This window comes from Rana temporaria, chromosome 5 (assembly GCF_905171775.1).
Source record: "Rana temporaria chromosome 5, aRanTem1.1, whole genome shotgun sequence".
NCBI lineage: Eukaryota > Metazoa > Chordata > Amphibia > Anura > Ranidae > Rana > Rana temporaria.
Genome location: NC_053493.1, coordinates 413,535,395 through 413,561,077, shown reverse-complemented (window position 1 = coordinate 413,561,077; position 25,683 = coordinate 413,535,395). Strand labels below are relative to the sequence as shown.

Genomic DNA, 25,683 nt, shown 5'->3' with positions numbered 1-25,683 from the left:
CCCAGGCCCGAGTCGCCTGGAGGGCTTTCATCTGGTGAGGAGGGTCGGCATGGAGATCGATCGGAAGGGGAGCTGTCGGAGGAGGAAGTGGTGCCCAGGACGGAGGTCGCAGCGCGGGAGCCAAGCCGGACGGCTGGTGGGATTGCTTCCAGACAGCCCGGTGAGTCGTTTTTGGCTTTGCCTTCTATTTTACAAAATGTGGGGGTGTTAGCGGGGGGACAGGGGGGGGGTCCCCGTAGTCGTGGGGGGGTGCCCGCAGGGGTGAGTAGTGGTGATTCGGGTACACTGGGGGAACGGTCGAGAGAGGATGCCGGTTTGCACCGGTTCCTGGCGGGTTTGGAGACGTTGGTTAGCCAGCTGAAGGGTGGGGTCAGCCCCGCCGTTAGCCCGGCGGCAGCATGGGGAACGGCGGGGGGATCCGGGGTTACGGCACCTGCATTAGCGGTCGCCGTGCCGGGGGCTGTGGTGCCTGTGGACAAGGGACAAGAGGTAGGGGCTGTGGCGGCAGGTGCCGTGGTGCCGCCTACGGAAAAGGGGGATGCGGGGGTCGATTCCGCGAAGAAGAGAGAGTTGGTCCGGTTGGCGGACGCGGCTAAAGGGGAGGTTTACACGTGCTGGGAGGCACCGCTGGGTTCGCATTTGAAGCCGGAGGTGCGGGAAAAGATTTGGAAGAGTGAATATGTAGAGATATTTGCGTTGTTACCGCTGGAAAAGTTTAACCTTGATAGGGTTAAGCCGGAAGAGTCCAAGAAAGAGGACGAGGAGAAGAGGAGGTATAGGCTTATACCTAGGACTTTTGCGAATTGGTCGCAGGCCTATTCGATCATGGCGAGCGTGATCGGTGAGAAAAACCCCGAACATTGTTCGGCGCTTTTCAGTTACCAGGAGGCGATTAGCGAGGCCTACCGGTGTTACGGGGGCACGGGGTGGCTCCGGTATGATGAGCAGTTCCGGCAACGCCGGGCTATCAGGCCGGATATTAGGTGGGACACTAAGGACATTGGCCTTTGGATGCGGCTTATGTCGGCCCCACGGACGTCCACGCCGTTTTTTCAGGGGGGGGGGCGGTGGAACCTCTTCCCCAGGACAGTCGGCCGGAAAGAAGAAGGGGGTCTGCTGGCAGTTTAACGAAGGAAACTGCAGGTTCGGAGGGTCTTGCCGGTTCAAGCACGAGTGCTCCGGCTGTGGTGGCAATCACCCCTCTTCCCGGTGTTTTAAGCAAGGCAAGGGACGTCCCGGAGATTCTTCAAGTAAGAGGGAGGACTCCGGTGATGGTGGAAAGGATGCGACCGTTTCTCGGTAGATATCCTGATAGGGCGGCCGCCCTGTCGTTGGAAAGGGGTTTCTCGGTGGGTTTTAACATTCCGTGCTCTTTGTCCGTGGTCCCCCCGGTGGCTAAGAATTTACGTTCAGCGTTACAACACCCGGATGTGGTTTCAGAGAAACTGCAGAAGGAAGTGGCATTGGGCCGTATGGGGGGCCCATTCGTCTCGCCTCCCTTGGACGACTTGGTGGTTTCCCCGTTGGGGGTGGTGCCTAAGAAGGAGCCGAACAAATTTCGGCTTATTCATCATTTGTCGTTTCCGAAGGGGGGGTCGGTGAACGACGCCATCAGCATGGAGGAGTGTACGGTGAGTTACACCTCTTTTGATGCTGCGGTGGGCTGGGTCAGGCGGTATGGCCGGGGGGCCTTGATGGCCAAGTCGGACATTGAGGCTGCGTTTCGGCTCCTGCCTGTCCACCCAGATAGTTTCAGGCTCTTGGGCTGCCAGTGGGGTGGGGAGTTCTACGTAGACAAATGTCTGCCGATGGGCTGTTCCATTTCCTGCGCGCTGTTTGAACGGTTTAGTTCGTTCCTGGAGTGGGTGGTTCGGGATGTGTCAGGCGTAAGCTCCGTGATCCACTATCTGGACGACTTTCTCTGTATTGGGCCGGCGGGGTCGCAGATTTGCGCAGTGCTGTTGGCCACTTTGGAGCACATTGCGGAGCGATTTGGTGTGCCGCTGGCGCCCGAGAAAACGGAAGGACCGAGATCGGTCATCCAATTCTTGGGCATCGTGATCGATTCAGAGAGGATGGAATGTAGGTTACCGCTGGACAAGTTGGTGGGCCTCAAGGCCGAGATTCAGGAGATGGTGGGCTTGCGGAAGGTGCAACTCCGAGCGCTTCAGTCGCTCCTGGGGAAGCTAAATTTTGCTTGCCGCATTCTCCCCATGGGGAGGGTCTTTTGCAGGCGCCTTTCAGCGGCTACAGCGGGTGTCAGGTCGCCCAGGCACTATGTGCGCCTGGGGAAGGAACATAGGGAGGATTTGTTGGTATGGCACTCCTTTTTGGACTCCTTCAACGGCAGGGCCTTGTGGATGTCCGGTCCGGTTAGCAACTTTGACATGGAGTTGTTCACAGATGCGGCTGGAGGCGCAGGTTTTGGGGCATATTTTCAAGGGCAATGGAGTGCGGGCTCATGGCCTCAGGCCTGGTTGGAGGCGGGGTTCACAAAGAACTTGGTGCTGTTGGAATTGTTTCCGGTGGTGCTGGCAGTAGAATTGTGGGGTGCGGCCTTCCGGGATCGGAAGGTGCGGTTCCATGGTGACAATATGGGGGTGGTCCAGGTGATCAACAGAGTTACGGCGTCTTCTCCTCCAGTTATTCGGCTGTTACGGCACCTGGTGCTGCGCTGTTTGCAGTTGAACATATTTGTATATGCGGTGCATCTACCGGGGGTGGAGAATGTAGTAGCTGATGCTCTGTCTCGCTTTCAGTGGGACAGGTTCCGGGAGCTGGTGCCGGAGGCAGAGGAGCAAGGTGTCCCCTGTCCAGAGTGGCTTTGGAGGATTCCGTTGGAATCGTCTCCGATTGGATCAGAAGGTCGGTAAGTGTGAACACCTGGAGGGCGTATGAGAAGGTGTGGGCGGAATGGCAGGCTCTGGTTAGGGAGGCCGAGGTGGACCCGGCCGGTCCCGAGGTCAGGGGTTTGGTGCTGTATTTCTTGGGCAGGAACATGGAGGCCGGGGTTTCTCCGTCCATGATGGACAAAAAATTGGCTGGATTGGCTTTCCTGTTTAAGTGGCAAGGGCGCCCGGACTTTACTAAGGAATTTTGTGTCCGGCAGGCTCTAAAGGGTTACAGGAAGCAGGGGTGTCAGGCGGATTCCCGTCGCCCTGTGTCGTTTGCAATATTGAGGGGTATTATGGAAAAGTTGGGGACATTGTGTTCATCCCGGTTTGAAGTGTTATTGTTTCGCGCGGCGTTCGCTTTGGCGTTCTTTGGAGCTTTTAGGGTGGGGGAGTTGGTTAGCCCCTCGAAGAAGGTGCAGGGTGGCATGTTGGCTGATGATGTGGTGTGGAATCAAGACGGGGTCGCTTTGTTGCTACGCCGGTCCAAGACGGACCAGAAAGGGAGGGGTAAAGTGGTGCGAGTCTTCCCTATTGAAGGGTCGGAATTATGCCCGGTTAGGGTAGTGCGGGAATTTTTGGATGTACGGCCAGAGTTAAGTGGCTCATTCTTGCTGCACGAGGATGGGACGGCGTTGTCACGGTATCAGTTCGTGACAGTGTTCAGACGGTGTTTGGGGGCATTGGGCCTGGTGGCTCAGGAGTTCTCGGCGCATTCCTTTCGGATTGGTGCCGCGACAGAAGCAGTACGTTGTGGCTTGGACGATGAATTGGTGAAAAGGATTGGTAGATGGGAGTCAAGGAGATTTCGATTATATGTCAGACCTCAGCTCATGGTAGAACTAGGGGGGAGCGGGGGTGCAAAACAATAGATGGCCAGGTAAAGTTCATGTCAGGCCACCTCCAAGGGGGATGGGGAGTGTATCGGGGTTTTGTTTTTGTTTGGTTAAGGGAACATGTTGGGAGTCGGGAGGGGAGCGTCTCCCGATGGGCTTGTGGTGATGGATTTCTTACTTGCTGTCTTTCAGGTGCGGGACAGGGACTGGTATGGATAATAGGCCACTCCTTCGTTCGTAGGGGGGCTGCGAGAGCGGATATGCGGCCGAACGGTCGCCAGCTGGGGGTCCCCAGACAGGAAGCGATGGTGCGGTGGTTGGGATTCCCGGGGATGTTGTGGAGCAGGGTGGTGCCGGAAGTGCACAAGTTTGCACGCTTGGACCGACCGCCGGACGTTTTGTTGATCCATGCGGGGGGAAACGACTTGGGGGTGCGTTCTATGTTGGATGTCGCACGAGACATCAAGTTTGATTTCTTGAGGATTCGCATGTCCTACCCGGATACGGTAGTGATATGGTCTGACATTGTGGGCAGGTCTTCATGGCGGATGGCTAGATCGTGGGAAGGTGTGAACAGGGCCAGAAAAAAAATTAATCGGGACGTTGCTAAATTTGTGATCCGGAACGGCGGGTTGGTGGTTAAACACCCTGAGTTGGAGGTGGATACGTGGAGGTATCAGCTGAAAGATGGAGTTCATTTGACCGACGTGGGGATTGACATGTGGGTGTTGGGCCTACAGGACGGGATACAGCGAGCATTGAGGGTGTGGAGGTGCGCCCAAAGGTAAGGAGTTACCTTTGGGTGCTGGTGGCGGGTGTTTTGGACTTTGCAGGAGAAGAAATTACCCTGAAGTGGATGCCATTACCCAGAGGTGGTATGGGTTCTGAAGGGGCTGTTAGTCCAGTCTACCAAGGTGTAGCTGGCAAGTGGTTAATGGGGGTACTGCGGTCAGTTGGTCGTCTTTGAGTCAGTTTCGGCTTGAGGCCTAAGACCAGAGTTAGGTACTGCAGTGCTCATAAAACTTTTTAGAATGGTTACAAGTGTGTTAATGTGCCTGCAAAGTCCAGCACCAGCAGGGTTAAAAGTGGTATCTCAGGTCTAATAAAGGTTTATGTGTGAAAATGTTATTTAATGTTATTTAATATTTAAAAGGTTATTTAAAAATAAATGGAGGCTGCTACGGCCAGTTTTTACTCCAAAGATTACAGTAGTGGTGTCAGTTATTTATTAAGGTAAAGGTTGAGTAAAAATGTGGGGGGCTTAGCAGATAAGGGGTTAATGTATTTATACCATAGTCAAGAGAGGCCCGGAGCAAAACAACAAGACATCAGCGCAGGGCCGGCCATGACGGGGTTAAAGGAAAAGCCCTGCCATGGTCGGAGGGAGGGGTCAGTGAGGAAGGAGAGCGATGGGAGGGAGGTTATATATTTCCCCTCCCACGCTTCCCGGTTAACACGTGGGGAGAAGTTTCCCACCCACCCTCCCTTTGTTGGGCATTTTAAAGGGGGTCATTGGTGTAGTGGGAGGTCATGGTATGTGATACGGTGTTGGCGGTTTTGGGTGCTTTTCTGGTTTTTGTTTTTTCCACACAGGTACGAACTTAGGATGTCGTGGCGGCGGCGGGTGTTTTGGACTTTGCAGGAGAAGAAATTACCCTGAAGTGGATGCCATTACCCAGAGGTGGTATGGGTTCTGAAGGGGCTGTTAGTCCAGTCTACCAAGGTGTAGCTGGCAAGTGGTTAATGGGGGTACTGCGGTCAGTTGGTCGTCTTTGAGTCAGTTTCGGCTTGAGGCCTAAGACCAGAGTTAGGTACTGCAGTGCTCATAAAACTTTTTAGAATGGTTACAAGTGTGTTAATGTGCCTGCAAAGTCCAGCACCAGCAGGGTTAAAAGTGGTATCTCAGGTCTAATAAAGGTTTATGTGTGAAAATGTTATTTAATGTTATTTAATATTTAAAAGGTTATTTAAAAATAAATGGAGGCTGCTACGGCCAGTTTTTACTCCAAAGATTACAGTAGTGGTGTCAGTTATTTATTAAGGTAAAGGTTGAGTAAAAATGTGGGGGGCTTAGCAGATAAGGGGTTAATGTATTTATACCATAGTCATGCTCTTCCTACCTCCTACCCCCTTAGCTTAACCCTTTGCCTGTGTCACTAGACACTCTGTCATGCCCGGCCCTCTGCTAGTCTTGCTGGCTTTTGCTCCGGGCCTCCCTTCAGCAGCTATAAGACAGTTACATGAGGTGACATTTCAGGAGTTTCCTTTACTGACATTAAAACAGACATTGCACTGACTATAGCTGGCCATAGATAGGGGTAGAATATCAAATGAAAATTCTTAGGAAAAAAAGGTTCATTAGTGAGTCAAATCGACATTCGCCTTCGACCGTAGTGATGAGTAAATTTAATGGATCAGGATGGTAAATTTTTCGAGAGTGAACGAATTTCTAGCAGTGTATGTGGTTTCCATTTGGTCCATTCATTCCAAAAATCAAATGTTAAAGGCAAACTAAATCTTTTGAACGACAAAGGAATGTTCTGAGGATTTTCCTAAGACTTTTCATCCAAAATGTTATCCATCTATGGCCAGCTTAGGCTTTTAAGTTTTGTTTCAATCAATGACAATGCATTTTCAAATCCATATATGAAATCTGCTTCTCTGTAAGCTGAACATACAGGGAAATCTAATCAAATACTATTCAGAGTGCCAGTGTAGAAAAATCTAAAATGGTTAAAATGCTCAATGCTACTCTCCGAAGAGAGTACAAAGTCAATTTTTATATTCATTAAATGCAGGCCCGGACTGGCTATAGGGCATACCGGGCATATGCCGGTGGCCCGCGGGCCGCATTGCCCCCCCCCTCCCCCAGTGTAGCATGCAGGGGGTCCAGCACTGTTAGGGGGGTGTCTGTGTAACAAACTGTGTGGGGCTGTGTAATGTAAAGGGGTCCAGAGGTGCAAGGTGCTGTGTAATGTAAAGGGGCCCAGAGGTGCAGGGTGCTGTGTAATGTAAAGGGGCCCAGAGGTGCAGGGTGCTGTGTAATGTAAAGGGGCCCAGAGGTGCAGGGTGCTGTGTAATGTAAAGGGGCCCAGAGGTGCAAGGTTCTGTTTAATGTAAAGGGGCCCAGAGGTGCAGGGTGCTGTGTAATGTAAAAGGGTCCAGAGGTGCGGTGCTGTGTAATTTAAAGGGGTCCAGGGTGCTGTGTAATGTAAAGGGGTCCAGGGTGCTGTGTAACGTAAAGGGGTCCAGAGGTGCATGGTGCTGTGTAATGTAAAGGGGCTCAGAGGTGCAGGGTGCTGTGTAATGTAAAGGGGTCCAGAGGTGCAGGGTGCTGTGTAATGTAAAGGGGCCCACAGGTGCAGGGTGCTGTGTAATGTAAAGGGGCCCAGAGGTGCAGGGTGCTGTGTAATGTAAAGGGGCTCAGAGGTGCAGGGTGCTGTGTAATGTAAAGGGGTGCAGGGTGCTGTGTAATGTAAAGGGGCCCAGAGGTCCAGGAAGCTGTGTAATGTAAAGGGGCTCAGAGGTGCAGGGTGCTGTGTAAGGTAAAGGGGCTCAGGTGCAGGGTGCTGTGTAATGAAAAGGGGTTCAGAGGTGCAGGGTGCTGTGTAATGTAAAGGGGCCCACAGGTGCAGGGTGCTGTGTAATGTAAAGGGGCCCAGAGGTGCAGGGTGCTGTGTAATGTAAAGGGGCCCAGAGGTGCAGGGTGCTGTGTAATGTAAAGGGGCTCAGAGGTGCAGGGTGCTGTGTAATGTAAAGGGGCTCAGGTGCAGGGTGCTGTGTAATGTAAAGGGACCCAGAGGTGGAGGGTGCTGTGTAATGTAAAGGGGCCCACAGGTGCAGGGTGCTGTGTAATGTAAAGGGGCCCAGAGGTGCAGGGTGCTGTGTAATGTAAAGGGGCTCAGAGGTGCAGGGTGCTGTGTAATGTAAAGGGGTCCAGAGGTGCAGGGTGCTGGAACCTCACATCCCATCATTAACCGCTGCTGCAAAGAAAATGCCTGGGCCTATTTTTTGTCCCAGTCCGGGCCTGATCAAATATGAAAAACATCCTATCAGAAGATCAAGTCTTCCAACTATTGCAATCTCCATCATTGCACTCTGGAGAAGAGGAGATCACCATTGCAATAGATTCCTGTGATCTGTCAGAACATCTAAAACTCTTTCTGAGAGATATTTCATAAATTTTTCTAAAAAGCTGTTCAATATTCTCAGACACAACGTCCCACCTGTCTCGCCATGTCCGGGACACGGTATTCTGTGGACGGTTTCCTATTGCCTGAACCACCAGGGAACTATCTTTAAGGTAGAATCCTTGTTATGTTCTGCTTCTTGAGTTTGGATGTTGGCTCCACCCTGGGACCAGCTGTTGGTAGTCACCTGATCAGTGACCCTATAAATCATCACTTCCACTTCCTGTCTTTGCCCTAGTATAGCTTCCTGTTTATGTGTTTCTGGGTGCTGGTTTTGTTTGTTCCTGACTCCGCCTCTTGGATTACCCCTTGGATTTACGCTGATCTTGTTGCCGACCCTGCCTGTTCCCGACGCCGCCTTCTGGTTGACCCCTGTATACTTCTGCCTTGGTCCGCTACTTGGATTGTTTAGGATTGTCCTTTCTCCCACCTGGTTCCTGTCTTTGGCCTCTACTAACCATGAGTTGTTTGCTGGTGGTTCCTAGTTTAAGGTGACCAGATTTTTCAAATGAAATCCGGGGACATATTTGTTCTTTACCAGTAATGGCAACAATCAGCGACTCTCTGCCCGTCGCCGCTCCCCTCACAGCCTGTCAAGTCTTATGCCCCGTACACACCATCACTTTATGTGATGAAAAAAAACGACACTTTCTGTGAAGTAAAAAATGACGTTTTTGAAACTTCAATTTTCAAAGACGAAGTTGCCTACACACCATCGTTTTCTCACAATGATCTTGCAAAGTGAGGTTACGTTCCACCACGTTTTACCATTGAAGCTTGCTTCATAAGTAGCTTCTGGGCATGCGTGGATGAAAAAACGTCTTAGAAAACGACGTTTTTTGCTACACACGGTCAATTTCTGTGAAGTAAAAAGTGCACTTTTGAAAAACGACACATAAAATTGAAGCATGCTTCAATTTTTTTTGGTCGTTTTTTACAAGACATAAAACGACGTTTTCCCCCACACACAGTCAATTAAAGTGACGTTTTTAAAAACGTCATTTTTTTTCATCACATAAAGTGATGGTGTGTACGCGGCATAACTCTTCGGCCCCCGGCTACCACTGGGTGGGGAGCAGATGAAGATCACTCCTCCAGGGAAGGCAAGGAGATAGGCAGGTGGCTGGCCAGGATTTGAGTCAAGGCAGAAGAACATGCAAGCGAAGCTGAATGGGCATGCGCCCGAAACTGAAGAAATATTCCCTCCGCTCCGACCAGCACATGATCATCCGAAAGGGGCGCAGATAATGGGAAAAATACACCCCCCCCCCCCTTATGCTTGAAGGCACGGCGGAGCGGGGGGGTGTAATTCTAATTTTTTTATTTTAATTCTGCACTGATTGTCTTTGAAATTGCCCCTGCCCCCTATAAAATCCAATCTGGGGACAAAACCAGGAACAGACTTGGTCCGGGGACAGTGTCTTTAATCAGGGGACTGTTCCCTGAAACTGGGGATGTCTGGTCACCCTATCCTAGTTAGGCTGTTTGCACCATCTATTGTGGTTCCCTAATCTTGCTGCCGGATCTCAACTGTCCCTCCACCTGATACAGGGATAACAAGTCAGGAAACCGGAGTGAGGGATAAAGTCTCCTGGCAGACCTGACACCATCAAAAGATCAAATCCTCCAACTACTGGGATCTCCACCTTTACACTCTGGAGGTGGGGAGATCACCATTACAATAGGTTCTTGTGATCTATCAGAATATCTAAAAATCTTTCTGAAGGATCCTCCATGTTGTGGTATCAGTGAGGTCCTCTTCTATAAGCCGATCCATATTCTCAGACAAAACTTTCCATCGGAAGATCAAGTCCTCCAACTATTGGGATCTCCACCACTCCACTCTGGAGGCGAGGAGGCCATTACAATAGATTCTTGTGATCTATCAGAGCTTCCAAAGCTCTTTTTGAGGGCTCCTCCACATTGTGGTATCGGTGAGGTCCTCTTCTATAAACCGATCCATATTCTCAGACAAAAACTATACAAATAAGCGTATCGAACCAGTTCAATGCGCTTATTTGTACAGTGCTTGGTGTTTCACTAATGCTACCTATTTGATGTTACCAGTTTATCCTGCTGATTTGTTTTTAACCGCTTGCTGACCGCGCCATGTAAAATTGACGTCCTTATTTCCCCACAAATAGAGCTTTCTTTTGGTGGTATTTGATCACCTCTGCGGTTTTTATTTTTTGTGCAACAGAGCACACGCCTGAAACGTGTCCGGACAAGTACTTCAGGTGGGAGGAGCCACCCACCCCTGCGTGAGACGTATAGCAGAGTCTTCGCGCCAATTCAGCAGACCAACACCTACCAGAGAGTGAAGGAGAGACCATGTGCGTTTTGTCCGCTTCCTTGCTATCGGGCGCTGCTACCCAGCGATTGAGGCCCCCCACAACCACACCGGAAGTCTCCAACATGTTCGCTCCACCTGGAGTGCCAGTGACTGACACGGGTATCCAAATGTCCACCGAGGGACAGTTTGTGCTTCTGTCGAGCGGAGGATCGGAGATTCTGGGACTGTCCTGCCCTCGTTGCGAGGAGTTGTCCATGCGGATCCAGCCGTTCGCCCGGTGCCAGAAGTTCCGGGCCTACTTATTTGTTATGAAGTCACCCACTAAAGCTCCTTGGGAGTATCGGGTGAACTATGTCACCGGAGTCATCACCACGGAGGAGGAAGCCATATGGCCAGAGCCATCCCCGACGGTGGAGATCGTGGAACCAGAGGTTCCGAACCCTGAGATAATCTCGGTCTCATCAACCCTGACTCTCCAAACAGCTACCTCGCCATCTTGCGCACCGGAGGTAAGCCCTATGGACAAACCAGAACAGGGTGACGACCCGTCCAGCGTGACTATCGTGACCAGCACACAGGCCGAGACCACATCGGAGACCACCACTTCCACAGCGGTCTCCGTATGGCGTGCCTCTGTAGGAGAAGGGCCTGCTCCAGCCTCCCGCAGCCGCGGTCGAGGCCTACCTGCCCGTCCCTCTTTGCCGTACTGCCCTAGGGACCCATCCGTAAAGGCCTGCGGTTACCCGCCTGCGGAGGAACTGAACTCCTCTGATTTTGTTTCTTTGACGGATGATGAGGAGCCCCTAGAGAGCCTTTTTGAACCGAGGTTTCCGGAGTCACAGGGGTTCGGAGGATTCCGTGCCCCCTACGCTACTCGGAGGAAGAAACGCTCCGGCCGCAGCGCACCGCATGGGTCCGGAGTTTCGTCTATGGACGTCCCACAGCTGACCTGGGGAGACGGTGAGTCTGTTCCTGTTATTTCTCTCACCGCCCCCATGCCCCTTGCCGTGCCCACTCTGAAAAGGGCACCGGACGCTATAGTGCTGCCGGGACGCGGAGACCCACGCACCCTGCACAATTTAGCCAGACTACAGCGCCTAGTGATAAGAAAGGTGGCTGCTAGCTATGGATACGAGTACCCCTATGTGCCATCCCCTCTCCTACATCAAGTGGACCAAGAGCGGGAGGCATGGTGCCAGGAAGCTATTTGGGCTCACCTTAAGGTCCCTCGAATCATTACGGGCGCGGACTTTAACATGGCCTATCTGAACCCCCGGTTTGAACGCTGTCACCAAGAGTGAAGCTGGGACCGGCACATATATAGTGACCGGGTTGTGCTGAAGACTCCTGGGAGAGAAGACCAGGTATTTTCAGGTCACCACGACCACTGCAGAGGGTGACATTGTTATTTTGCCTGACCCGCGCTTTTATAAATAGGTCATATGCCTGGTTTGCTTGACCTATTTTCTTTTTAAGAAGTACTGGACAAGGGTTCTCGCCCCCACTCAAGTTGTTTTTTCTCCTTTTTTCTTTTCCCCCTGGCCTCTCCGCATCCACATTGCGGCCTATGTGAAGAACTTCTGGGGGGTTGGGTTCAGTCAGTTAGAGTGGGACCTTGCCAACTTCTCAACAGCATTGGAAGAAGATTCAGCGAAAGAAATGTTTCATTTTTTTACTTCCCGTTTGCTGCTATTTCTTTCTACTGAACTTGGACTGCCGTAGAACCAGCGCACTGACCGCTAGGGGCAGTGTTCTGCAACGTTTTATTGCAGAACTGAAATGTATATATGGTTTCTTTTTTTTTCTATTTCTTGAAACAGGATAAAAGTAATGCTCGGCACTTAGATTGATCTCTCTGGGAGGAAGGGAGATTTCATGCTCGTGCCCGAGGGTGCATTCTCACTTATGACTTTGGAGATTTGTACATAGATAAGTTATTAATATATCAGGATGTATATTTTTGTGTATGTTCTCTTTTATATTTCCTATGCAGGTTATTGAACCCACCTACTATCAACACTGCGGAGAATGGGCAGCATAGATAGATAGGGTTGTGTATGTTATTGTAATGTCATGTCATATTTAAAGGCACTAAGATTTGTAATCCAATGTTTACCCTTATGTTTCTCTCTTTTCCTACTTTCCTTTACTGTTTAGCAGATATCAGGCTGGCATTCAGGCTTGAATGCCTTAGGACACTGGGGACAGTGTCATTTCAGGTGGGGGGAGTGTGTAGCGCCCCTTTACTTTCAGAAAGGACGCTATGTTAAATTTAGTGGGGGAATGCGAGAGTTAGCTTGCTCTCATTCTTGATTTTGTTAAATTCGGCTGTCGCCAAATCTGGATTGTTCTGTGGGCCAGTCTGCATTCCAGGGATGTAGTTTCATCTCTGGGTGACAGGCGGTGACAGAGGGGTTCAGGCGGAGCAGCTTCTTCCCAGCAGCCAATTGGAGGAGTTTTCCCCTCGCGGGGCATGCTGGGGAGGGGTATTTCTGTGGCGGAGGGCGTTGTTCTGGGTTTTTCGCGGGTTCCTGGTTCCGGGTGCAGCACCCACCTTTAGGGTGTGCGCACATCACGGGCCCCATCACTATGGCCTTCCTGGCCTGGGGTCACGTGCTATGCGGAGTTCCCAACTATGGGCCCTCCTGGCCTGGAGCAACTGATGCTACCAAGGGGCCCCAGTGACTTGCTGGGTCCCCACTTCTATTGAGAAGATCCCAGGCTGTGTGCTGTTCGGTGGGGGATCGGCTTGAGGAGAACCCGGAGGCAGGTTATCCAAAAGAGCTTGAACGAACCATCGGGGATCTGGTGACCGGACATTGACAGGTACACTCACACTGTCAGCCAGTGACCCTATCGTGATTTACTGGGAGGATTCGCTCTATCATTCAACTTAACCTTGCACTAGGCCTGTGGCAGAGGTCTCAACATTCAATCAGAGCCAAGTCTGTGGCAGAGACTTGTTCCTCCCAGAAACCTTGAGTGACGCTCTGGCTGCCAGGCCTGTGGCAGTGGTCTGTCCAGGGGCACTTCACCCACTCTGGCTAGAGTGGCGACGTACTGACGCAACTACAGAAGGCAGGACTGCTTTCTTTATCCAAAGCCTGATACTGCAAAGTTATTTTATTTTCATCAGCCTTTCCTGTCTACCTCAAGTTGATGTGTTGGTCGTGTTGGACCAAGAAATAAAGCATTCAGAAAACTTCATCTACAGATTGGACATTCGATTACTGCTCTACTCACTACCTTCACCCCTAGACACTACATAGAGGTAACTTAATACGCCGATCCCAAATCAATCAGCGGCCTCTGAGGGGGTAGCGCTACATTATTATATCATCAAAATTATTAACATGTAGTAACAATTGTTATTAGATGTTTACGTGGTTTTTATATAAAAACATCTGAAATAAATGCTTATTCTCCCCTCCCCCAAGGTGCGGCCTCCGCTGCGGCTACATTGAGTTTGTTAACGTGGAGCAAGTCGTGTTTGGGCACTTCGATATTTTGAAATCCTTTGACATTCCCTCCATCATTGCTGTGCTGGCCCTGGAGGTTCTGTTGGACCCCCCACAGCCTGGAGACCTCTCGTATGAGACGTTCCAAGCGGTGAGTGTTGCAAGTAGGACATGTAATGCCTGGGGACGATATATAGCAGTGGTCTCCAAACTGCGGCCCTTTGCTTGCCTGTCTTCTGCCCTTGAGACATTATTCCTGCCACTGACACCAACAATAAGGCATAAATTCTGCCACTGACGCCTAAAATAGGGAAAAATTTTCGTCTGACCGTTCCCCATCAGTGATAATGGACGCCACCCTATATTGGGTGTAATCCATCCCTATCTATGGAGGGAGAGGTGGAGAAGGGGCTCCCGGTTATGTTGTTGTTCATGGCCAATAATAATAATAATATTTCATCAGTCTTTATAAATGGAGCTGTGAAAGTGATTGGGAAAGCTTTAAAGTCAGATGACCTGAAGGTGAGTGGGGGGAGGAGCTACATATGAGGCTACTTACCTTTTGCTTCCATCTAATTCTGCAGGAGACACAGAATCGTCTGAGCTCTCAGCTGGAGAAGGTCCGACTGGCAGAGGAAATACTAAACCGGGCCCCAGGAATCTGCTGCAGCCCCATACAGGGGGCCCTCTATGCTTTTCCCCGTATCCAGATCCCAGAGAGAGCCATCATGCTGGCACAGGTACCTCACAGTTGTACAGACCACACCCCAAACACTGCCCCTCTGGGGGCAAATATTAGTTCCTGCAGGGAACCTGTCATTACCTGGTATAATGCACTCTTTGTTGGTCATCTGCTGAGCCACATGCTAATTTGTAGGTGGAAGGCGGAACCCTGGCCTGAAAGTGTCATTGGATGGAGCAGGGAAGGGTTCAATTCGAAACGCGTTAGCTGTACTCTGCTGTATTTACATGTAGCTTAATAAAGAATTTGGGATTTGGAATATTCCAGGTTGCCGGCAATTATCTCTTATAGGTTGGAAAAATTTCCCTTACTTCCTGTTCTAGTGACCACTGGCATCCCAACAGGAAATTAGAGAAAATATTCCAAAGAAGAACTGATTATATGCCAAGTGCATACAGGTTTACTATTAAAAAAAATAAAAATGAATTTTTATTTGGCTAGTCACTTCATCCCCCCGAATATTTGGCTCTCTGGAGGACCTGGTGGGTCCATTGCCTTCGGTACAGCAGATTAGCGGCACGATCAGGCCGGTACGAGTGACCATACCCCCCAACCGTGCCGGATTCAGCGGGGTCCACCCGGAATTCTAAGTGTGTCCCGGGGTCCCGCGGACTAGACTAGATTCCCGGAAAACAGGGCCCCGGGCGCGACATTACAGGGGGCAACATTCCGTGCCTCCATGTTTGGTTTCCCCCGCCATGTTTGGTGTCCGGTGCCTGGCCTGTGATTGGGCGTATTGGCGTCACGTGCGTCGTGGGGGTTGGCCTGTTTGCGAATGTCTAGAAGTCCCGCCTTCGCACATGATCGCTATACGCCCAATCATCACAATGCGGGAAATACGGACCATGGTGGAGCAGGTGGAAGGGGGTGCTGCAGGTGGATGGCGCTGACGCCCCCCCCCCCCCCGCTCAACAAGATGTCCCGCATTGGATTTATTAAATGTTGGGAGGTATGCGAGTGACGAATGTGTTCATTCTCAGGAACGGGGACAGGCGCCCGATGTATTCTTCTGCCACCGTCTCCTGGAGGAGACCGGCATCGTCTTGGTGGACGGGACCAGCTTTGGCCAAGAAAAAGGAACTTACCACTTTAGGTGAGTGTTTACCTCTTAGAAAATGTGATGCAAATAAATATGAATAAACTATACTCAGTGTACCATATACAATGTAATCATTTGCTGCTGATTGGTCATTGAACCTGAACACATGGAAAGTAGTGCTGCCAACCAACCAGATTGAAATTTACTGACACGACACCTAAAATTTAGTTTTTATTGGCAACAAACAAGCGCAATATGCATACTGTAGTAGGCAGTGGCAGCCCATCCATATGGGGTATGGGGGGCACAGATCCCCTAATCCATGTGCCCAGTTCCTAATCTACATGCAAGGCGCTGGACATATGGATTTCAATGTTTTTTTTTTTTTTTTAAGCACGTGATTAGACCCTGTAACGGTCAGGGGTTAACACCGTTTACGATATTCCATTCCACTAACCCAAGACAGCTTATCCGACACGCCACAATCCAGCAGACACGATCCATATCCATATGGATCCATATGGATTTTCCCCCAGAATAACGAGACACACAGCTCTGTTCTCTGGTTCCAAACAGAATGAATACTTTAATGGTAAACTCAGCTGGTTATATACAGTTAGAAACCAAATCTGGACAATGACTCAACTCCACCCACAACATCACACAATGGGTGCTTAACGAGTCCCCCTCAATCCACATCTTAAGCCCCATACACACGATAGAATCCATCCGCTGAAAAATCCCAGCGAATGGGTTTCAGCGGATAGATCCTATGGTGTGTACACTCCAGCGGATCTGTTTCCGCGGATATTTATCCCCTGGGATGGATTCCAGCAGATAAATATTTGCTGACATGATAAACAAATCTATCCGCTGGAATCCATCCCAACGGATGGATCCGCTGGTCTGTACAGACTCACCGGATCCATCCGTCCGAAGGGATCCCCCGTATGCGTCGTAATGATTCGACGCATGCGTGGAATTCCTTATATGACAGCCTCGCGCACGTCGCGGCGTCATAATCGCGGCGACGGCGCGACACGTCATCGCCAGAGGATTTCGGCGCGGATTTCAATGCGATGGTGAGTACACTCCATCGCATGGAAATCCGCACAAATCCTCGAGAGGATTTATCCGCGGAAACGGTCCGCTGGACCGTATTCGCGGATAAATCCTCTCGTGTGTATGGGGTCTTAGACAGACTTTCTGGCACCGACTCGACATGAATCAATTACTATAGCTGACATGGCAGACATCATGACTTTTAGAGTGTGTTAACTCACAACACATATTAGCATCAATAGAACTTTCACACAATACAGGGTTAGTTAGCATAGCACAATGAAATATCTTAGGAGCCAGACTTAATTAACACATTAGACAATAGAACGCAAACACAGCAAGCTTTTATCATTACAGCCAGGTAGACTTAATTAGCACCTCAACAGTCTATGTGTCCCCACATGAATGAGTCACTCTGCTATTGACCTGTTGGGGTCAGAATTAACCACCTGTAATATTTCAAGATCTCCTGCAATACATGAATTATCATTACTGTCCCATCTCATGTAATCTGAGATATCATTTCTCAGTCATCCTATGCCCCTATTGGACAAAGGATGACCCTAGACATAAGAGTCATTGATGAAGCTGACACAGGAGTACCCCACATCCTTCAAAAGTCTCTGGGTATCACGGGCCATTCCGTTACAGACCCTGAGGCTCTAATTGGCTTAAAAAAGAGGTGGTCTCGGGGGGGCGCAGATCACTGCACCCTGAGCCCGCTCAGTTGTGTGACAATAGAGAATTAGTATTCGCTATTGTCTTCCTGATGCTTCTCCAGGCCAATCAGGAAGAGGGTCCTGAGACTCGATTGGCCAGTTCTCAATCCGCTCAGTTCCCTTGCACAATGACACACTTGACACACTCAGGCACCACCTTCGCCAGACCTGCCCCCTGCCGGCGCCACCCTAACACACTGTAGCAGCCACAGCCATATTTTTTACTGGCAACCTTTTTCCTGTCATTGGCATTTACTGGCAGGAGAAAAGTGCAGGTTTTCTACTGGCTGCCAGTAAAAATACTGATGGGTAAAATAGGCTGGTGATGGAGGTATCACTGTGTTCTATTTATGACAGAACCCCCCCATCCCCCCTTCCCTTCCAGGGTAATATAAGCTGGAGATAGGGGTTTTGCTGTATTTTGTGTTTAAGAGTGCCCCCCCTCCACTCTCCTGGGGTAATAGAGACTGGTGATGGGAGGTGTCACTGTGTTATATGTGTAACAGAGTCCATTCCAGGACTGTGCTACAAAGACTCCTTTCCTGGGGATACCATAGGCTTGGAATAGGGGTGTTCTATATGTGATAGAGACCCCCCTCCCTCCTGGGGTAATGTAGGCTGGGGGTGTTCTATATGTGATAGAGACCCCCCTCCCTCCTGGGGTAATGTAGGCTGGGGGTGTTCTATATGTGAGAGAGGCCCCCCTCCCTCCTGGGGTTAAATTGGTTGAGAGCCCCCCAGGTGAACCCCCTCCTTGTAAAACTATAGTCTGGGGGTGTCCTATGAGACAGAGGCTCCCCCCTCATTCCTGGGGTAATATAGGCTGGGGATGGAAGGGGTGTTTTATATGTAACAAATAGTCCCCCCCTCCCTCGTGGGGTAATATTAGGCATGTGCATTTCGTTTCGTTCCGAATCGAAATTCGGACGAATTTTTCATTATTCGGACATTCGGATGCATACGAATTCCCGAATTGCAATATTAATGAATTTACCGAATCCGAACGAACGTTTTCGATTCCGAATCGAAAACCCGCGGACGAAATTCGAATTTTTTTTTTTTTTTTTCGAATTCCGATCGAATTTCGTCCGCGGGTTTTCGATTTGGAATTCGAAAAAAAAAATTTTTTTTTTTTTGGGAATTCCGATCGAATTTCGTCCGCGGGTTTTCGATTTGGAATTCAAAATTTCTTTTTTTTTTTTTTTTTTCGAATTCCGATCGAATTTCGAAATTATATTCGAAAAGAGACTATTTGTTGTCGAATCCGGTTGAAATACTTTCGAATTCGACCGGATTTTTCGAAATTCGGTCGAAAACGAACGAATTCCGAGAACGGTCGAAATATTTTCGAATTCGACTGGATTTTTCGAAATTCGGTCGAAAACGAACGAGTTCCGAAAACGAATTTAACACATGTAACGAACCTAACTTAACTAAATTAATTAAATAACGAATTAAAACTAAACGAAACAAAATTTTCCCTTTTGCACATGCCTAGGTAATATAGGCTGGGGATGGGGGTGTTTTATATGTAAAAAATGCTCCCCCCTCCCTCCTGGGTAATATAGGCTGGGGATGGGGGTGTTTTATATGTAAAAAATGCTCCCCCCTCCCTCCTGGGTAATATAGGCTGGGGATGGGGGTTCTTCTATATGTTATAAAGGTTTCCCCCTCATCCCTGGGGTAAAATGGTCTCGGGGTGGGGGTGTTCTATATGTGACAACCCCCCCCCCTCTCATTCCTGTGTAATATAGTCTCGGGTGGGGGTGTTCTATATGTGACAAAGACTCCCCCCTCGTTTCTGGGGTAATATAGACTGGGGGGTGGAGGTTGTTCTATATGTGACAAATGCTCACCCCTCACTCCGGGGCAACGCTGTATCTTGGCCTAGGCCGACAAGGCCCAGGCCTAGGGCAGCACTTTGCAGGGGGGCAGCATGAAAAGAGTCCCTGTGGCTTACGCTACACTTTTTTAGTGTAGCACCAGTCTTGGGCATACTGGACCCGGGAGGCAAATCAGTCTAGTGCCCCCATAAAGCAGCCGCACTACTGCTGGTATAATAATACTGGCAGGGCCACCATCAGGGGGGGCAGCCCATACACATGGAGGAGGCTAGGGTGGCAGACCCCAACGAATGAGTTGTTGTGTGGGTGTCCGGCATTCCGCAACTGTGGGGGGGCTTTGCGTTGCTTCTAGTTTTGACTGTAATATCATAACAGTGGACCTCTCATCTGAGTTCTCAGCTAGAGAGAGACAGATTCCAAGGCCCTCGGAACAAGTGTCCCCACTGGAAAATGGGCATGTGGCCTTGACAGGAAAGGGTGGGAAGGGGTGGGTCATATTTAAATTAGGGGGTGCACGAGTTTAGTCAGACCTAGGGCAACACAAAACCTAAATACACCACTGCTCCGGGGGTAATATAGGTTCGGGGTGGGGGTGTTCTAGATGTGACAAAGGCTCCCCCATCATTTCTGGGGTAATATAGACTGTGGATGGGTGGTGTTCTATATGTTACAAAGGCTTCGCCTCCCTCCTCGGGTATTATAGACTGGGGATGCGGAGGTGGGGTGTTCTATATGTGACAAAGGCTCCCTGCTTTCTTCTGGGGTAATATAGACCAGGGACAGGGGAGTTGTTTATGTGACAGAAGCCCCCCTCACTCCCAGGGTTGATTGAGAGCCCCCCAGGTGCACCCTCCGTCCTATAATACTATAGTCTGGGGGTGTCCTAAGATGAATTTAGTGAATATATATGATAATTTGGTGACATTCCTCTCATGTTCATTGTGTGTTTCAGGATCTCGCTGCTCCACCCTCTGGAGGAACTGAAATCCATCCTGGAAAAGATCGTAGAATTCCATGGAGAATTTCTCCGGGAATATTCCTGAGCCGCCCTCACATGGAAAGTCCCAGTACTAATAGTCATGATGATTTACTAGCACTTTGCCCAGTCACTCCATCCACAAATCAGCACACACTCTACAATAAATGGAAACTATGGTATATCTGCAACAATGTGTTGTACATCACTCCTACATCCGGTGTCAATGCCGGGAATTCTATCACATGACCAAAATGAGAAATAGGCATTTGGTCTGTTCACCCAAAACTAAACCAAAAAACCTCTCCTAGTGGCATATTCTGGAAATTAAAGAGGACCTGTCATTAGGCCTTGCACAATGTCCAATGCAAAATATAACTGTAGATACAGTAACTACTAAACGTAAATCTTTCATGACAACCAAAGAGGCTGTCCTACCATAACGGCATTACCCAGCTGTCATGCTGAACCTTCCACTTCCATGCCAAGAAACTGGACTGGAACAGATCGTCAGGTAGGGACTCCTAAATTCCTTTTCTGATCTGCATAAGCGTTGTAGGCCCATGAGAGGGTATTGAAGACATTGGGTCAGGATGATAGCTGGCGATGCGGCTGGCTCTCTCGGCGATCTCTAGGAGAAGGGCTCCCAGTCAACCAAGCCTGACGGTGGTGCTCAGCCCCCCCCCCCCCATACCCAGGCAGCCGACACTCGCTAGCCCTCATTTTCCACTCGCAAAATTTGAGGGCTGCCACAGGAGACCATGTTAAATGGACTGTAATGCATCTGTGCAAAATGCAAAACGCACCAAAAAGCACATAGGTGTGTGAATGTAGGGTAATGCCGCCTACACACGGTCGGAATTTCCGACAACAAATGTTCGATGTGAGATTTTGGTCGGATATTCCGACCGTGTAGTAGGCTCCATCGGACATTTGCTGTCGGAATTTCCGACAACAAATGTTTGAGAGCTGGTTCTCAATTTTTCCGACAACAAAAGTTCTTGTCCGAACGTCTGTATGCAATTCCGACGCACAAAAAACCTACGCATGCTCGATATCAATTCAACGCATTCTCAGCATCATTGAACTTCATTTTTCGCGGCTCGTGGTAGTGTTGTTCGTCACCGCGTTTTTGACGTTTGAAAATTTCCGACAACATTTGTGTGACCGTGTGTATGCAACACAAGTTTGAGCCGACATTCCGTCGGAAAAAAAAAACGCGTTTTCTTGTCAGAATGTCCGATCGTGTCATAAGACTCCATTGAAAATCTGTGGAATGATTTGAAGACTGCAGTCCATAAACGGTCATCAAATTGAACTGAACTTGAGCAGTTCCGCAAAGAAGAGCGAGCAAATGTTGCAAAGTCCTAGATGTCCAAAGTTTGTAGAGACATATCCCAACAGAACAAAATGTGATTATTTTAAATGGGTTGATTCTTTTCTTTACCCACTGTAGCTCCCAACTGTCCCTGATTTGGAACAAAGTCTCTCTTTTCTTCCCATTTTGGTCTGATCTATACAGGGCCGGTGCTACCACTAGGCAAGCTAGGCAGCCGCCTAGGGTGCACTGCTGCCCAAGGCGCCTGACCACTGGTGTTCCTACTCTCTTCTCTCTGCAGCAAGCAACTAATAGCCAGATTCAGGTACGGCGGCGCATCTTTCCGGCGGCGTAGCGTATGGTATTTACGCTACGCCGCCGTAAGTCAGAGAGGCAAGTGCTGTATTCACAAAGCACTTGCCTCCTAAGTTACGGCGGCGTAGCGTAAATGGGGCCGGCGTAAGCGTGCCTAATTCAAATGAGGATGAGGGGGGCGTGTTTTATGTAAATGATTGGTGACCCGACGTGATTGAGGTTTTTTACGAACGGCGCATGCGCCGTCCGTGTACATATCCCAGTGTGCATTGCTCCAAATTACGCTGCAAGGACGTATTGGTTTCGACGTGAACGTAAATTACGTCCAGCCCCATTCACGGACGACTTACGCAAACGACGTAAAATTTTCAAATTTCTACGCGGGAACGACAGCCATACTTAACATTGACTAGGCCAGCTATTTGTTCGACTAACTTTACGCCGGGAATCGCCTTACGTAAACGGCATATCTTTACTGCGATGGGCGCACGTACGTTCGTGGATCGGCGTATCTAGTCATTTACATATTCTACGCTAAACTCAACGGAAGCGCCACCTAGCAGCCAGCGGAAAAATTGCACCCTAAGATACAACGGTGTAGGAGACTTACGCCGCTCGTATCTTAGCCTAATTTAAGCGTATCTGGTTTCCAGAATAACTTTCTGTGAATCTGGCTAATAGTGTCAGAGGCCCAGCACTGGCGGAGGGCAAACATTCATTGATGGGCACTGGTAAGCTGCATTGATGGGCGCTGGTGAGGCTGCATTGATGGGCACTGGTGGGCTGCATTGATGGGTGCTGGTAGGCTGCATTTGATGGGCACTGGTGAAGCTGCATTTGATGGGCGCTGGTGAGGCTGCATTTGATGGCTCCAGGTGGGCTGCATTCGATGGGCGCTGGTGAGGCTGCATTTGATGGGCGCTGGTGAGGCTGTATTTGATGGGCGCTGGTGAGGCTGCATTTGATGGGCGCTGGTGAGGCTGCATTTGACAGGTGCTTCATTAGAAAGGTGGGCTATACAATGGCAGGGCAAAGGGGGTGGAGTCAGGAGGGCGTCAAAATGAGGTTTGGGTGTCAAGAATCCATGCACCAGCTCTGGATCTATATAGTTGTATATAAAATGCACTTTTTATCTTTCAAATAGTGTTTCCCATTGCAAAACCTTTCACCCAAATTCTAAATTGCTGCATTATTATGCATAAAGCCAATATACAGGAAAAGTAATGGTAAAAAAAAAAAAAAAGCGCTTGTGGGTTTACCTAGGACCCCTTTCACACTGAGAAAGTTTTCAGGTGTTTTAGCGCTAGAAATAGTGCCTGCAAAATGCATAAAAAACTGCCTCCCATTCATTTGGGTGCTTTCACACTGGGGCAGTGCGATTCCGGTACATTTGAAAAAATCCTGCAAGCAGCATCTTTGGAGCGCTTTGGGAGCGCTGTAAACAGCACTTTCAAAACGTGCTGCCGAAGCACCTGAAAAGCGGAAGCGCTGCAACGCAGGAGTTTTTTTCCCCCTTTTTTTGGGGTTAAAAGAACCCCGCTAGCGCCCAAAAAGTGGTGAAAAAGTGCAGCTTAAACAGTGGCACTAAAACGAGTGGCGCTTTACCGCGAACGCATGGGCATCCCCAGTGTAAAAGGGCTCTAATATAATTTTGAGGAGGCGTGGCAGGGTGTGTCTTCTATGTCTACATACTTTTGCTTATTGGTGTGCCTCTTTCCTATCACACAAAGTTGGGAGGCATGAGTTTATCCCCCAGGGATCCTTTACTTACAGCAATGGTGTAATTATAGCCATAGTAGCCCATGTGACTGCTATGGGGCATGAGGGTGGAAAAGGGCCCCATTTGGAGAGGTTGCCTGATGTCTCAGATACTCAGGATTATGCTGCGACATTGCCGGGTGTACCCCATCAACATTTTGCTATGGGGCCCCTATGAATTGGACTTATGCCCCTGACTCCCATGATTGTCATATATATCTAAGACAAGCCAGCTATACCGTGAATTTTATCTGAAAATAGATTTTTAGGTAAATATTACCTAAGGAATATCACACAAGCTGTGTAATAAATACGGGGCAATAGAGGGCACATCGGTAGAGGTCATCCTCTATTCAGTGACCGAGTCTGGAAATGTGTGCACAACCCAGCCTATCCAAGCAGCAGAGCATGCACATGTGGAATAATACAGCTCAGGGTTTGCGCATCAAAGAAGAGGTCACATGATCTCCTGTATCCTGGAGGCGTAGAGGTCTCATCATCTCCCCAATTCCAGAGGCGTAAAGGTCACATGATCACCCTTATTCTGGAGGCATAGAGGTCACACGATCGTCCTTATTCTGGAGGAGTAGAGTAGAGGTCACACGATCGTCCTTATTCTGGAGGAGTAGAGTAGAGGTCACACGATCGTCCTTATTCTGGAGGAGTAGAGGTCACATGATCTCCCATATACCGGAGGTGTAGAGGTCTCATGATCTCCCATATACTGGAGGCATAGAGGCCTCATGATCTCCCGTATACTGGAGGTGTAGAGGTCACATGATCTTCCGTATTCCGGAGGTGTAGAGGTTTCATGATCGCCCTTATTCGGGAGGCGTAGAGGTCACATGATCTCCTGTATTCCAGAGACGTAGAGGTCACATGATCTCCCGTATTCCAGAGACGTAGGGGTCACATGATCTCCCATATTTCAGAGATGTAGAGGTCACATGATCTCCTGTATTCCGGAGGCCACATGATCTCCCGTATTCCGGGAGGCGTGGAGGTCACATGATCCCCCGTATTCTGGAGGTGTAGAGGTCTCGTGATCTTCCATATTCTGGAGGTGTAGAGATTACATGATCGCCTGTATTCTGGGGGCATAGAGGTCACATGATCTCCCATATACTGGAGGCATAGAGGTCTCATGATCTCCCGTATTCTGGAGGCGTAGAGGTCACATGATCTCCCGTATGCCAGAGGCGTAGAGGTCACATGATCTCCCTATTCCAGAGGCGTAGAGGTCACATGATATCCCATATTCCTGGAGGCGTAGAGGTCACATGATCTCCCATATTTTGGAGGTGTAGAGGTCACATGATCTCCCGTATTCCGGGGGAGTAGAGGTCATATGATCTCCTGTATTCCAGAGACCTAGAGGTCACATGATCTCCCTATTCCGGAAGCGTAGAGCTCACATTAACTTCCATAATCTGGAGACGTATAGAGGTCACATGATTTCCCCCGTATTCCAGAGATGTAGAGGTCACATGATCTCCCGTATTCCAGAGACGTAGAGGCCACATGATCTCCCGTATTCCAGAGACGTAGAGGTCACATGATCTCCCGTATTCCAGAGACGTAGCGGTCACATGATCTTCCGTATTCCAGAGATGTAGAGGTCACATGATCTCCCGTATTCCAGAGACATAGAGGTCACATGATCTCCCGTATTCCAGAGACGTAGAGGTCACATGATCTCCCGTATTCCAGAGATGTAGAGGTCACATGATCTCCCGTATTCCAGAGATGTAGAGGTCACATGATCTCCCGTATTCCAGAGATGTAGAGGTCACATGATCTCCCGTATTCCAGAGATGTAGAGGTCACATGATCTCCCGTTCTCCGGGGGAGTAGAGGTCATATGATCTCCTGTATTCCAGAGACCTAGAGGTCACATGATCTCTCTATTCCGGAAGCGTAGAGCTCACATTAACTTCCATAATCTGGAGACGTATAGAGGTCACATGATTTCCCCCGTATTCCAGAGACGTAGAGGTCACATGATCTCCCGTATTCCAGAGACGTAGAGGCCACATGATCTCCCGTATTCCAGAGACGTAGAGGTCACATGATCTCCCGTATTCCAGAGATGTAGCGGTCACATGATCTCCCGTATTCCAGAGATGTAGAGGTCACATGATCTCCCTTATTCCAGAGACATAGAGGTCACATGATCTCCCGTATTCCAGAGATGTAGAGGTCACATGATCTCCCGCAATTCCAGAGACGTAGAGGTCACATG

The 25,683-nt window shown here is 49.5% G+C and overlaps 1 protein-coding gene across 2 annotated transcripts in view; it reads left to right on the top strand.

Moving 5' to 3' along the window:
• LOC120941589 (alanine aminotransferase 2-like) overlaps nt 1-20,241 on the top strand; it is a 60,241-nt gene extending 40,000 nt beyond the window's left edge. For both annotated transcript variants that reach the window (XM_040355092.1, XM_040355093.1), the window contains exons 9-12: nt 13,648-13,819; nt 14,253-14,408; nt 15,391-15,503; nt 20,027-20,241. In XM_040355092.1, coding sequence (XP_040211026.1) covers nt 13,648-13,819; nt 14,253-14,408; nt 15,391-15,503; nt 20,027-20,117 — 532 coding nt within the window. In that variant the 3' untranslated portion in view covers nt 20,118-20,241. The remainder of the gene's footprint in view (nt 1-13,647; nt 13,820-14,252; nt 14,409-15,390; nt 15,504-20,026) is intronic.
• Nucleotides 20,242-25,683: the final 5,442 nt, after the last annotated feature.